General features: G+C 42.8%; 1 protein-coding gene across 2 annotated transcripts in view; it reads left to right on the top strand.

Moving 5' to 3' along the window:
• Chchd3 (coiled-coil-helix-coiled-coil-helix domain containing 3) overlaps window positions 1-14130 on the top strand; it is a 281206-nt gene that overhangs the window by 255342 nt on the left and 11734 nt on the right. For both annotated transcript variants that reach the window (XM_042273011.2, XM_042273012.2), the window contains one exon: window positions 13812-13947. In XM_042273011.2, coding sequence (XP_042128945.1) covers window positions 13812-13947 — 136 coding nt within the window. The remainder of the gene's footprint in view (window positions 1-13811; window positions 13948-14130) is intronic.

Here is a 14130-nt window from a genome sequence, read left to right on the forward strand (position 1 = left end):
TGTGATTAGTTGCAATTAATGCTGGATATGAAATATTATTAACTGCCATTTTGCATTCTCAGTTCCCCTCTGGCTTCCTTAAACATCCATTTTTCAAGTACAGAGAGACTGTCTTCTTCTTCCCAGGGACATTGGGGGAGTAAAAGGTTAATATTTCAGATGCTCGGCTCCCCAGATGCAAGGTACTCTGTACAGAATTATGTTACTAGAGCAGTTAAAAAAAAAAATCCTCAGTGTCCAACCTTTTGAAATGAATTGAATTCCTATGGAAATTTATCAGTGCTGCAGATAGTGCCCTTATCCATGAGTGAAAACTAAAATCAATTCAAAGAATGACTTTATAGTTTTACAGCGTGGCTTGGGAAGTGGACATTAGGAATATGGGTAGCTGTGCTCCTTGGCTGTTACCCTGCTTCCTATTGGATTGTATCTGAAAGCAGCCTTGCAAATGTCACCATCTGTGCTTTCACTATGAAGCCAGAATAGGTAAATAGGGGTTTAGTGGAAGCTTGTACATGTTTTGGGATTTTTTATTTTTTTCCTTTCCTTTTCTTTTCTTCCTCTTTTTTCTCCCTGTACCACAAGTAGTAGCTTGTGAGGAGTGAGGGATATGAGAGCTACATAGGAAATAAAAAAGCTTCAGGGCATGGAGGAAAGGGATAACTGTGGGCTATGCAGTGAGGAGAATTCGTGTTAATGAGCATAAATGAGACAGTTGAGGGCAGAGAGATTGCTTGGAGACTACCACAATAATGCAGTACACGATAGGCTAGTATAAGGATGGGGGAAACTGAGGAAGATAGAAGTAAACAGCATTTCAGAGGAAGAACTAATAACTGCAACAGCAAGAGTATCAAAGTCTTATGCAAGACAGTGTGATAGCAGAATAGTAGAATTGTTACTGAAAAAAAAAACAGAAAGAGGAAAGAGGGAGGGAGGGAGGGTGCATGCAGCCCAGTGATGGAGCACCTGCTTAGCTTTTAGGCTTCGTCATGAGCATTGGTAAAGGGCTTTTGTATAAGCAACTAGAAACAGTCACTTAAGCAGGTAGGTCTAGCTTGACGCTTAGTGTAGAAATCTCAGTGGTAGAGGTAATCAGAAAGCACTGTCAGCTAGCCCTGGCTTCAGAAGGGTAAGATTGCTGTCTGTCTGACAGAACTGAGGTCCATAGCAACCTGAGCTCTGGAAGCTACTGACCCAGGAAGAGGGTAGAAATTCAACTCTGCACACATAGCAGAAGAAAAGACTTCTCCAGAAATGGTGGATGGAGTGAGTCCAAGATCAGAGCTTTGGGAATTATTTAGAGTTAAGAGAGGGAGGAGGGTGATAAAGCAGAGAAGACCAACTAGGAAGAATTTCACAGGTGGAGGAAGCCTCTAGGCTTGTCTAAGCTTGTTGGTAAACTGCTACCATTGCCTTGACCCATGATTTGTCTAATTGGGTTGTTTCTGTTGTTTTTCTTATAAAGTTGCTGAGATATTAAATCCAAAGGTTTTGTACCAAATTTGTGCTGAAGGTTGATAGAAATGGAGGCATTATGAGGTACTTTCAAGTGTATGGTTTTGTCTTGTTGTAACGCGTGAAGTTTCACACCTGGTGTCTCAGGGTTAACTCACTGCCATGAAACCCATGCAAGCAAGCCTCATGGTTAGGAATTGCTGTACCTAGACATCCAGGGGAGGGAAGCAAGCTTTCTTACAGCAGCTTCCTGGGTCATACAGAGTGTCTCTCGATAGTAGCCCATTGCATGAATTATTTCCTGATAAGCAATCCATGCTCATGAGGACAATCTTAACACTCACATGCAAAAGTAAATCTCTTTACTGACTCTAGCCACCTATCCATTTTTCCTCTTTGGAAACAGCTGCTATTTCCAATTGCTTTTCTTTCTTCTTTTGTTATAATGATGTATTTCCTGCATATATCAGCATATAGATGTTATATGATTTTAAATTGAACTTGTGCACATCATGAGCATATGCAGAATGAATAATCATGGTTCACTAACATCTATAAACTCATTGTTCTAATGTATTTTATCGCAAATTTTCTCCATTTCCCATTAACCATACCCAACTATTAATTCTTTGGGTGACTGAGAGTGGAACAGGAAGTGGAAATGCTGGACATTCCATACAAGAGCGAAGCAGCAACTCTGAGTCAATGTCGGCTATGCCCCTGGTCTTTGTGTATCAAGATATCTAATGGGAGACACAGGAGGAAGTCTGGTACACACCTTGCTGATGCTGAGCATCTGCGATGGTGTCCTCTAGTCCTGCACAGGGAGCACACAGCCTGGCAGGACAGCTGGGCCTCCTCGGACTTGTATTCCGTCCCTGCTGCTTTGCAGCCAGCTTCTGTCCTAGAATCACCCTTTTTTGTGTGGTTTACTCTCAAGGGTTCGGCTACTACCAGATAGATGACTCGTTTAACCTTTGGAGTTTCCCTGTTTCCTGCCACTTGTCTCCAGTCCCACCAGTCATGATTTTAGCAGTCCTACCGTCGCCCCCTGTGCACTGTGTGCTCCAGACAAGAAGTCTGCTTTGTCACTCCTCGACCACACACTGTCTGCACAGACCATACTCTCCTCCCTCCCCATACCTTCTGGTTGTTATGCAGCCCAGGCTAGTGTCAACCTCCTGACTCTCCTGACTGTCTCCCACATGGTGAGATTATAGTGCAGGTCTGTGCCACCAAGCCCAGCCTTTTCTTTAAAAGACCTCTGTTCATATAATCCGCTCTGGCCAGCTTTGGAGCAAACCTTTACTGCTCACTCTACATGGGAATACCTTCCTCTGTTTATAGAATGGGTCCTTTTTCTGGCTTGAGCCTTTAATCTCTGTGTAAATTTCCAGGAGTTTTTAAGAAAGAAGTTGGTTAGTTCTGTCCAACTCTTGATGGCCCTGTCTTCCTGGATTACTTCCTTGCCTTCACTGTCTGACTGGAGTGCTTCTCTACCTCACCTCTGACCCCACAAGGCAACCTTGTTCTTTCAAACCCTGCTGGATGCCTGCCATCTTATCTGAGGCTCTGCCGTCATCTCCAGCCAGGCTTAATCCCTCCCTTTCTGCTTTGGCCATTGCAAGATGGAACACCTGAAAGCGTCTCTTCTGGGAAGTGGGGGAAGGGCTGGTAACCCTCTCCCTCATCTCCCAGTGCCTGGTATGTGGATGACTCTGAGCCAGCCGAAGCCACAGCCTCTATTGCTTCACCACTTCCCACTGCCCTGCCATCTGTCTCCTGTCCTGTGTACTGCAGTGCAGTTCTCTTTCCACATCGCTGAGGACCACATTCCCTGGCCCTTTATCGCTTTGGTTCTTTTCAACTGTCTTTTCCATCGTGCAACTCCATCCCAGCCTTATGATGCTGCACTATGCCATTGCCTCTCCATGCTCAGTTCTCCAACTGTTCATCTTCCTGCCCTGGCCCTTCTCATCACAGCTGGTGCACAGAGCTCAGCAGTCCTCTGTCTTCTGTCTCCTCGCTCCCTTTGTGTTTTCCTGGGAATTTCTAATCTGTGGTTGGAGCGCTGCCCTCTTGCTGACCTAGTTGCACACTTGGGTCATGAGGGTTGGAAGTCATTTCCACTTAAGCTTTCTGACAATGTTTAAGTACCCTCATTCTCTAGATTACCAAGACCTTGGCCACATGTGAGTCTCCCAGTCTGCCCTCTTCCCTACCTCTACATTCTGTCTAGTTATCCTGTCCTTATTTACCAGTGCCTCCATTCTTGCCCAGCCATTCCTCTTAGTAGCCTGTTTCATCTTTATATCTATGTACTTCTCCATGGGCCAGCTGGTAGACCTCCACGTACATCCACACCTGTCCCAGTCATTCTTGTTGGAACAACTTTTTCATTGTTTAGAAAGGCCAGTAGCATCCTTTCTCCTGTGGAATAAAGCTTGAGCTGTATTATAAGACTCCCCATATCCTAACCTCTTCCTACTCAGCACTACCTCCTTCAGCCCCACCATACTCTCACCCCATGACACTCTGAAAGCTCTGAATATTCTAGACTCCTCTAAGGCTAGACCTTGGCTCACACAGGCCCTGACAAGTGGCCTCTACCTCTTACAGTCCACCCTTCAATTAGGAACCTTCTAAAAACCTGTCTTCTCTCTTCCAAGAGGCTAGAGGTGAACATTCCCTCTCAGAACAGTTGTGGCACTTACCATTTGCAGTGTTTCCTTAACAGTTAGGTTACCTTGTATTACCTGTGACCTCGGCAATGTAAAAGATTAGAGGAATGAACCTAAAATCCTCGCTGCCCACTACATAGTGTCTACAGCTGTCATCCCCCTGTGGCATTCTGTCGGCCTGACAGCCCTGATCCATGGGTGGTCTCCCTATTCTGGTGACAGTACCCAAGCATCTTCTCATTTGAACAGTCCAAACAGAGGGAAGGAAGACAGAAGGCTTGACTCTACCCTATTCCCAACTCCCCCTTCCTCCACTCTACACTGTCAACACTCTGACACTTAAAGGGCAAATCAGTGTGGGGAATTTTGTGTTAATCCTTCACTTGTCACTAACATACATACATTTGCAGTTTTTGCAGCAAAGGGAGCCCCATACGTCCCTTCCAGTGTATATCTGGTATTTGCATCTTGCTTCTAAAATGTAGTGAAAGAAAGTACCATGTAAGGGATACAACACTCTCACTACAGACTTAAATGTTGGTCTTATCCTAATTTTTTTTAGGATATGTCACAGTCTTCATTGAGATGTGTGACAGTTTTAAATTTTTTTACTTAAGCTATTCATGCCTAGATATTGAAAGTACTCACTTAAATTGATCATAGCAGGGAAACAGTAGAGATGCCAGGACCTGTTTTTATGCACAGGTAACTGAAATTTCATCACAGTTATCCCTACCCCATCTTCCCTCAGCTGAGGAGTATAAAAAATTCATCCCAACAGGTAATTCTTTTTTTTTTTTTTTAATTAGAAGCTTATCATAAGGGTATGTGTAACTGTTTAAACCCAGGGTGCTGATTCCATACTGTCCAGAAGGAGATTTGTGACTTTGCAGTGTGGCACTAGGCAAATTCCAGTGGTTAGAAGGATTTAATAAGACATGTGAAGTAGGTATGGAAAGATTATCTTGGGAAGTTGTGTTTGTAATTTTCTCAGAAGGGTGTCCGTGCATTGCAAGCATCCTGTGTTAGAACACCTCAGTAGAGGTCTGGGGAAGATGTCTCGGTCAGTTAAGTGTTTGTCATACAAGCTGGAGGACCTGAGTTCAGTTGAAAAACCATCTGGGTGTCACTGGCAGTGTGTACAGGTAATCCTAGTACTGAGGAGGGAGAGACAGGAAGATCCTAGGAGCTCTTTGGCCAGCAAGTCTGGCCAAAATGGTCAGCTCCAAGTTCAGAGAGAAACAAAAAGAGGGGGGGCGGGCGAAGAGGGGGAAGAGGGAGGAAGGAAGGAAGAAAAAGAGTGGAAAACAATTGAGGAAGACACCCACCCAGCATCCACTACTGGCCTCCACAGGCACTCATATATCCATATGCAAACACATAGCAATGAAAAGAAGAAAAACCTCTTAAATGGCCAGAACTATAGCCCTTTGACACCTCTTGTTAGTTTTCCCAGTTCTCTCTCTTTAGAACTGGAGGACTGTCTTCAGGAAGACTGGAGGGATGAAGGGAGAAATGCCCCTTGAAGACCTTGGGATTGAAGTCGTGTCTGAAAATGTGTGCTCAGTGTGCACTGGTGCCCTGGTCTGTAACTTATGATCTCTTCTTTCCTGTTGACTTGAGTGGTGTGCTCAGCCAGTCCTTTTCTCCTCTAAATGACCAGTGTGACATACCTTTCTTCTCCAGGATTCTCTTCTAATTTTAGTACATCATTCTGTGCCCCAAGATCCTTCTACAATCCCCAACTTATCCAGGTTCTTCTCTCTTTTCTGCATCCAAATCTGGGCTTTGATCAAAGATTGAATTATCTGATTTTCTCCTTCATGGTCACATCAGTACAGCTCAGTAGGAAGGTTCCAAAAGGCACTTTTGGTAGGGGAAATAATGAGTGCTGAAGAGCCTACCAATTAAAAATTACCACCACTCTCTCCAGAACTCAGCTTCTGCAGAACCTTGACATCATTCTTGGCGGGTTTGAAACTTGGCTTCTGCTTCTGTCTGTGTGGAGTCTCTGGTTGACTCAGAACTTCGAAGTTCTTACTGCACACAGCTGCTTCCACCTCTGCAGACTGAGCCTGTGTTAACACATATCATAACCACATAGTCAGAACTTTTTTTCTGGGGGAAGGAGAAAAGTGTAGAAGGCTTACTGTCATATGGTTGTGGGTGTATTTACCACCCAAGTTCAAAATCTCATAGAATGGGTCCACTGGACAGATTCCCTGTGCCATTGAAAAGTAGCCTAAGGGATTCTTAAAGCCAGTAGATAGTTCCTGTTTGCCAGTGATAGGTTTCTCATCTGGAATACTGTTTGGCCATATTCCAAAGCAGGCCCCTGTCAGTGCCTGGCACTGTGTTTATACCTTTTTCATTGGGTCACGTTTTAAGCCTCATGTACGTCTCTGTTCCACCCTTTTAGGCTGTTGGCAAGCTCACGTCTCATTTATCAACTGTCACCATGGATGGCATGTAATGAATTCTTAATAATCATTGCTGGATTAATCATATTTGTTGTAAGAGTGACTAGGCGGATGAAAGAATTCATGAGCCAACCAAATCCTCATATTTTCCATCCTCGGGCCAATATTGGGAGCATTCCAAAGTAGTAGTGTGGGGAAATGAGCATAGGTCACAAATCCTTGGGTGAGATGACTGTGAACTTGTGTCAACTTCAGTTCTGGGCATTGTGCAAATACACATGTGTAAGGAAAAGCTGGGGCTGATGCATCGTGTATGCTTAGCTTCTCCTGTTCCCAGTTGTCTAATTAAAGAGTTGCTTTACAAAGTGTCAGGTAAGAGGCAATGCCATGCTTGTCTTTAGCATAATAGTGCAGTAAACAGGGCTGCCCTCTTACTGAGCTGTTCAAATAGGAACACTTGGTGTGTAAGGTTACTTGTCTCCTTCAGTGTCCTCTGTAGACTCAACTTGTGTCCTGGAACATCTCTTCATTGCAGATATCTGAAAGAACAAAGGATCATGTCCCCAGATACTGCATAACCAAGTCTCACTCCTATGAACTATAGTTAGGTTTTCTTTTTTTCCCACGTGCTAGGCAAGAGGTCCCAGTTCCACCTGGAATGCTCAGTATAAACTGCCGCCATTACTCAAGCATGGTTAAGTCATTCACAGCCTTGTATTGCTGCACTATTACCTGATGTTTATTAGGCGATAACGATATTCCTGTCGTTTTTAAGGGAAAAGGGAGAGAAAGATGGCTCTAAATGAAGTCTCCCAACCCAGACAGTGGAGGTCTGTAGCTGTAGTATGATAAGAATTTAAGAAATTGTTGTGTCCTGAGCAAGATATGATCTGGAAGTTGGTTTCCAGTTTTTCTGGGTTGAAATAAAACTTTGACATCCATTATATTCTATGTCCCCTAACTCTACCTAACATTGCCTCTTACTCCAGATCCCTTAAAGAATTCATTTCTCTCCAGTTTAGAGATAACAAACTATGTACATAGGCCAGATATAGGTCAAGAAAGTCATGATATGGAAGTAAAAATTAACCTAGTTGTTTCTTTGCCTCACACCAGATGCCTGACTTCACAGATCTTTTCACCTGAATGAGTAACACATTTTTTTTGTTTAAAAGATTACTTACAAAGCCAAACAGTATGGGTCATCATTCTTCTGAGCTACATATGGCCCCATTTTTCTAGGTCCAGATGTCAGGGGTGGAGGTGGTACTCTCCAGTTCTTCACTGGTTCTGGATGAACCCAGGCCATGGCACTCCATGTAGGTTCAGTGGTGCTAGCAAAATGCTAAGAGTGGCGACTGGAGTTAACTCTGCTCCTGAAAAGAAGCTGGGCTACACAGTGCCAGTGTCAGAGGGCATTGTTCTCCACCAGCTGCCCGCCCCAGTAGCCAGTGTGTGGACACATGCTGTTGAACTTGACTCCTCTGTCCTTCCTGGCCCTGTCAACTCTGAGTACCCCTAATATTATTTAATAAGAAAAGAGAAATACACTGCAGAATTGGACACGTTCTTAGGCATCCAACGTTCTCATCATGTAGTACTTTGACACTTAGGGGATGCCAGGTCGTCTGATCTGTGTGGGGTAGGACCACGTTGCTCCTTACAGCATCTTTGGGCCTTTTGTTCAGGACTGTAAATACAGAAAGATTGGCGTTGCTTTCTTTTCCCTCCTTCCCGGTCACCTTTCTCTTGTGGATCCAGATTACTAAGTTTGGTTCTCACATCTTTTTTCAAAGTCAGCAAATTAAAATTAAAACATTAAATATTAAAGTATTTGGAGCTAGATGTTCATCCTTCAAGCACCAGGTTTACAGAATAGAACTCTTTGTAAGTCAGCTTTCATCCCTCTGGATTTTTAGGAGGCTAGTTCCAGATCCCAACACATACTGGTATCCTTACTCAGATAGCCAAGTCTCTTATGTAAAACGACTTGGTATTTGAGTGTTACATGTATATCCTTCCTGAAACTTCAGTTACCCCTACGTTGGTATAATATCCAGCACAGTGTTGGTGATACCTGTAAGTACTTGTTAGCCAAAAAAAACTTCCTTCGGTGCGGGTGTTTCGTTTTGAGGCAGAGTCTCCATAACCCTCACTGACCCTGCCACACCAACCTCCCTGCATCCCAGGTGCTGGAATTACAGGTGTGCGCCAGCACTTTGCTTAGCTAGATGCATTTTTTCCCCAAAAATGTTTTCTCTCTCACATTGGTTAAGTCTCCAGATGTGGAATACTGACTCTCTCCTGTGTACATCTACCCTGGGTTGTTTCCCTTAGGACACCCAGGCTGACTGTGTCGTCTAATGGTGTGCACTCATTACAAGCAGCGGTCTTTCTGTCAGCCCAGCTGGTCTGATAAACTAAGTCGGTGATTCCCAACCTGTGGCTCTCAGTCCCTTTGGCAAAACTCTTGTGTCCAAAACTATTTACATTATGATTCATAACATTAGCAAAACTACAGCTATGTGATAGCAACAGAAATAATTTTCTGGTTGGGCCACCAGAACCTGAGGAACTGTATTAAAGGGCCACAGCATTAGGAAGGTTGAGAACCACTGAACTAAGTGCTTAGCCGGTTATAGTCTAGATCCATGCCACTTAATGTTAGGCTGGCAGAGGCTATGGGCTATTTTGGTGTTGTGATAATAGACAGCAGCAGAGTAGTTAGCATTGCATTAGTAATAGTTGTTGTGGGGGGGTATCTTGAATTGTTAGTTTTCAAGACATTGCATCACAAGATGTATGTGAGAACAAATGGAAAACAAAGCAAGCACCTGTTAGCAATATTTGGCCTCTAATATATAATTATGGTAATCTGAGTAAAGCTCAGATAAGAGGCATCATTAATGAAATGGTTAGCAATTATTAAGAATGCTAGATATGCTTGAAATTAAGTTTGTTTTTCGGATCTTGCAATATTAGGAAGAGGCTATTTACATTTTATTGTGAAAAATAATATTAGGATACTATAAGGTAAAGTACAATGAAAATGTAATAATGATGACTGCATTTTAAATCCTTTTCATTGAATTTTTATGGTGACATTATTATGAATGGTAAGAGATAGTAACATATTATTTAAGTATTGGTGGTGGACATAGACTTAGTGTTGCATTTTGAAAGAAAAGCAGCACTACTGACCACTGGGCTAACATCTAAAGAACAGTCGGTATAATTTAATGATAGCTTTTGAGCTGTGCCTTAAGAATGAGAGGTTTCCCTTCATGACCATGTCACACGAAACATCTGACCCCATGAAAGATGCATTGTTGGGTCCTGGTAAGAAAACAGTGTTCCCTTTCGCATCAGGTATCTCATTAAGTCATATTTTCCCCCCCTCCCCGAACACACCCCCAATAGTTTTTCATCTTAGTGTTGTAGACCTCTCACAGGGTACTTCCTGGTTAACATACAAGGAAACGATCCTCTTTGTGTCTGCACTCACAATGAATGACTCTTGTGTTCCCCAGAGCTTTGAGAATTCTGACTGCTGATTGTCACCACATGACTTCTTCTGAACTATCTCCATATATTTCCTTCTCTGAAGTTACCGTATTATATGTACCATTTATATTAGCAGAACTAAAAAGATGGATAAGTAGTTTCTTCGAAATCTAAAGCTCTGACTCACATCAAAGAAGATTCTCAAACATGAAAGTGGGCGAGCCATCAGCGAGGCCCCGACAGCCAGAGAGCTGGTAACCAAGTGTCACTGTGTCTGAGGGTCTGAGAGGGGCCTCTGGGTACTGCTTACATAAGCCTCAGCTGCACCCTGAATGTTTTCCCTCCCTTTGACCAATTAATTCATCCTTCATGAAAATCTCCTAAGGAAATAACCTGACATGGTAGTGATAATTTTATGTCCATCACCAGGTGGTTGGAACCCTTGGAAAATTAGAAACAGCCTGATTCTCTTTCTGGTCTTTTTTCCAAGGGATCAATTATGGGCTTGTTGTGAGTGTAATAAGAAAAACCTCTGAATATATTTTCCTAGATGCTTTTTAATATTGCGGCTCCCAAATGCCACAGGAAGAAGAATGCCCTCCTGGGATTTTGTTCTTTGGTCTCATATTTGAGGCTCCAGTCCTCCCCTTGTGTCTCCCCTACAGCCCCTTGGCCATGCATTGAAGATATGGGTGGGGTGAATCTCAGCACTCAGGAGGCAGAGGCAGGTGGATCTCTGAGTTCAAGGCCAGCCTGGGCTACATACCAAGTTCCCAGAACAGCCAGGACTACATAAAGAGACCCTGTCTCAAAAAAAAACAAAAAAACAAAAAACAAACAAACAAACAAAAAAAAAAACTACAACCCTCAAAAAGTAAAAGAAATGTAAGAAGAGAGTGGATTCTATTAAAAGGTCCCAATGATTACATAAGCAAAAGAAGAAAAGAAAGAAAGAACATGAAAGAGAAGTGTTTTTTTTTTTTTTTGTTAACAATCCCCTTTGAATAGCTGTCTCCCTTACCACTGTCCTGTGTTTTCCAGATTTGTACTCATCTTGCTTGTTATCTTGTCACTTATCATGCCTTCATTCAGTCTTTCTTAAATTGTTTAAATGTCCTTTTCAACTAAGATTTAATTTTCCAACCTAAATATCTTGGGATTCTGCCTTTTCTTATTTTTGTCTAATAGTGGCTTTTTCCTTCAGCAGGCATGAAAGCAGTCAATAAAAGTCAATTGCTGACTCTATGATTATATGAAGGGTTTCTCATAATGCATATTGGAAATGTCTTTGAAGCCCTTTTCCTGAATGGAAGGTGCCATGGCTTGTGCTTTATGGCCTTCTAATGTTGGACGGTAATCTCATTTAGCATCTTCCAGAGTGAAAACAGTGCATTAGGACAGCATAACGTGCCCTGCAGATCAATACAGAAGCAGATCTGTGCCATTCAGATGAGTCCAAGAGAAATGGATCCGAGTCAGTGGAGGAACTGGGGGCCAATTATGCTGATTTCCACTGTTCTTCCCCCACTCTGCATCTAGTCATCAATACAGGTTAAAATGTATACAAAAAGTATTTCAGATGATGGCCACACAGAGAACAGACTACCAGACAGGAAATCAAGGGCTTGGAAGCGAGTACTAGTATTGATTTGTGGTGATAAAAGTATATTTTGATACACTTCAAACCGTAAATAACTTGTGGACTTGAACCTGCATGACTGAGTGCTCAGCTCAGGGTCAGTGCTTATGACTTGCATTGCTGCTTTCTAAAGAGGGAGTGGCATTAATGAACTGCCTATTGCAATGGCCTTGAGAAAAATATAGACATGTGTGTGTAAACATATACAGTGTGTGAGTGTGTTTGCTACCTGTCTGTTACTGGTGAAGGGCCATGGGTCTGCTCAGGCCTGTATTTGTTCCCCACCACCTTTCTGCCCCTAGACTTGATCTTCTGTCAGCACTGGGACAGAAGACCAATAGCTCAGCTCTCTGTGTGAGTCCTCAGCATTGTTGGCCTTATATTTGCAGCATTCAGCTGACTTGACGCGTAGTCATACTGTATTCATCATATACCTAGACCCGAGACTTACTGTCATCACTTGGTCAATGGTTTTCTGAGGCTGTCTTCTGGAAGCACAGCTGACTCCTTTTTGATGCTGCTGTTCATTTGTCGGGGATTAGGGAAGCTCAGGTCCAGAAAAATCCATGGATGCCCAGAGCATCAAAAGCTTAAAAGAATCAAAACCCCTGGAGTTGGACTTAAAATCTGTTCTCAGGTATTAGACAAAGTAGTAAAGTACTGAATGAAAAAGTAAACAGTGTTAGGTAAAATCTATGGATCATTTTCCCCTGTACATCTACTTCCTTTCTGGGGTAGTGGGAAGAAGATTCCCTCAAGGACAGTCAAATGGTTTGCATTTCCACTCCAGCAAAACATACATTAGCTTATCGTGTTGGGTAAAAGTAATGAGGAAACGAACTGTCACCCAAGGGTTTCCTTATTGATGGGAAATATCCCCCTGTGTTCTCTGGGGCTTTTGTGTTTAGAACCCATTAAACTTAAAGTAATGCTACTTCAGGGATGTATGAATAACACATTTAAATTTCAGACAGAACTGATAAGACTGGAAGCATTTTTTTATTAAACAAACTAATTTTAAAAAATACAAATTCCTAGATTAATGATTGTTTTGCATATTTTCGCTCTCTGTGGTTAGTCTATAACTCAAGTTCTCCTGTCATACAAACAAGAATATTTTCTGTTTGTATAATTCATTTGGCTTATTATTTTCAAGTGTGTATTATAAGCTTTGTGGAAACAATTATGTTTGGCATGGCATGTTCACTGAGAGCAATCCAACTAAAATCTGAGACTTATAAATATAATAGTGAAAATTTAACCTGGAGGACTTTTAGATGTTTACCCATTTTTATTCATTCAACAAGCTTATTGTATGGCTTCTATAAAAAGTATCCTCATTGAATAGTGAATGTCACAAAGAAAACAAACATAGTTCCTTGGAATTTACATTCTGGTAAATGTAGGCTGGTGGATTGCACTCAATTATTGTATAGTCCATGGCATGGGCAGAGTGAAAGCGTGGACTGTGTGGGAGCAGAAAACTATTGAGAGTTCTTCAAAGCAGGTTACACAGTTAGGCATTGAAAGATGAGTAGATAGTTTTCAGTTACTTTTGCAAGGGTGAGAATTTGGGTGCTAAGCATCTCCCAGCTCACAAGCAGTTTGTGACCACAGATGTGAGACCTGACACTGGACCCTGAGCATAATTCACCCAGGCTGCAGCCAGGTACAGGGTCCAACAAGGGCTAAAGGCAGGCAGGAGCCTGATCAGTGTCTGCTAGCCTTGTACGTCATTAAAGAAGCAATAGAGAGCGGCTTGATGGATTACAAAGTACCCTCTGGGTGACCTGTGGAGAGAGCCGGGGCTGTAGACACAAAGACCAGAGGTCATTGCTTGGATCTGGGAAGTGTAAATACTTGGGATTTCTATACTAACAGTGAGTATGGAAGACCATAGTGCAGGGGCCAGAGCTTCATGACCTGCTGGCTGTGGTATGCCAGAGAGAAGTGAGGCCTGGCAGATTTCTGACTTGCCAGACAAGGCTGTAGAGCAAGAGCAGTGGTGTCATTTTCAGGACTAGGCTTGTGTATTTTATTTAGTCTTTAACCTTGACCCTTACAGTGACTGAGGATGCCTTGTCTCAGTTATCTTTGTTTTATTTTCAGACGGTATGAATATCATCCAGTCTGTGCAGATCTACAGACCAAAATCCTCCAGTGTTACCGCCAGAACACCCAGCAGACCCTCAGCTGCTCCGCTCTGGCCAGCCAGTACATGCACTGTGTCAACCATGCCAAACAGGTGGGTGTGTGTGCTGACTGGACATTTGGAAAATAGAAAGCCCAGTTGTCACTGGACAGTGGTGAGGACCTAACATGTGGGAAAGCTTTCTAAACTCAGCTGGTCCTCATCAAGAATGTCTGTAATCAGTTGGTTAGCTCATAAGTTCTGTCTAGTTCACTATCAGAAGAGTCCAGATTCTAG

The sequence above is a fragment of the Peromyscus maniculatus genome, chromosome 3 (genome assembly GCF_049852395.1).
Source record: "Peromyscus maniculatus bairdii isolate BWxNUB_F1_BW_parent chromosome 3, HU_Pman_BW_mat_3.1, whole genome shotgun sequence".
Taxonomy (NCBI): Eukaryota; Metazoa; Chordata; class Mammalia; order Rodentia; family Cricetidae; genus Peromyscus; species Peromyscus maniculatus.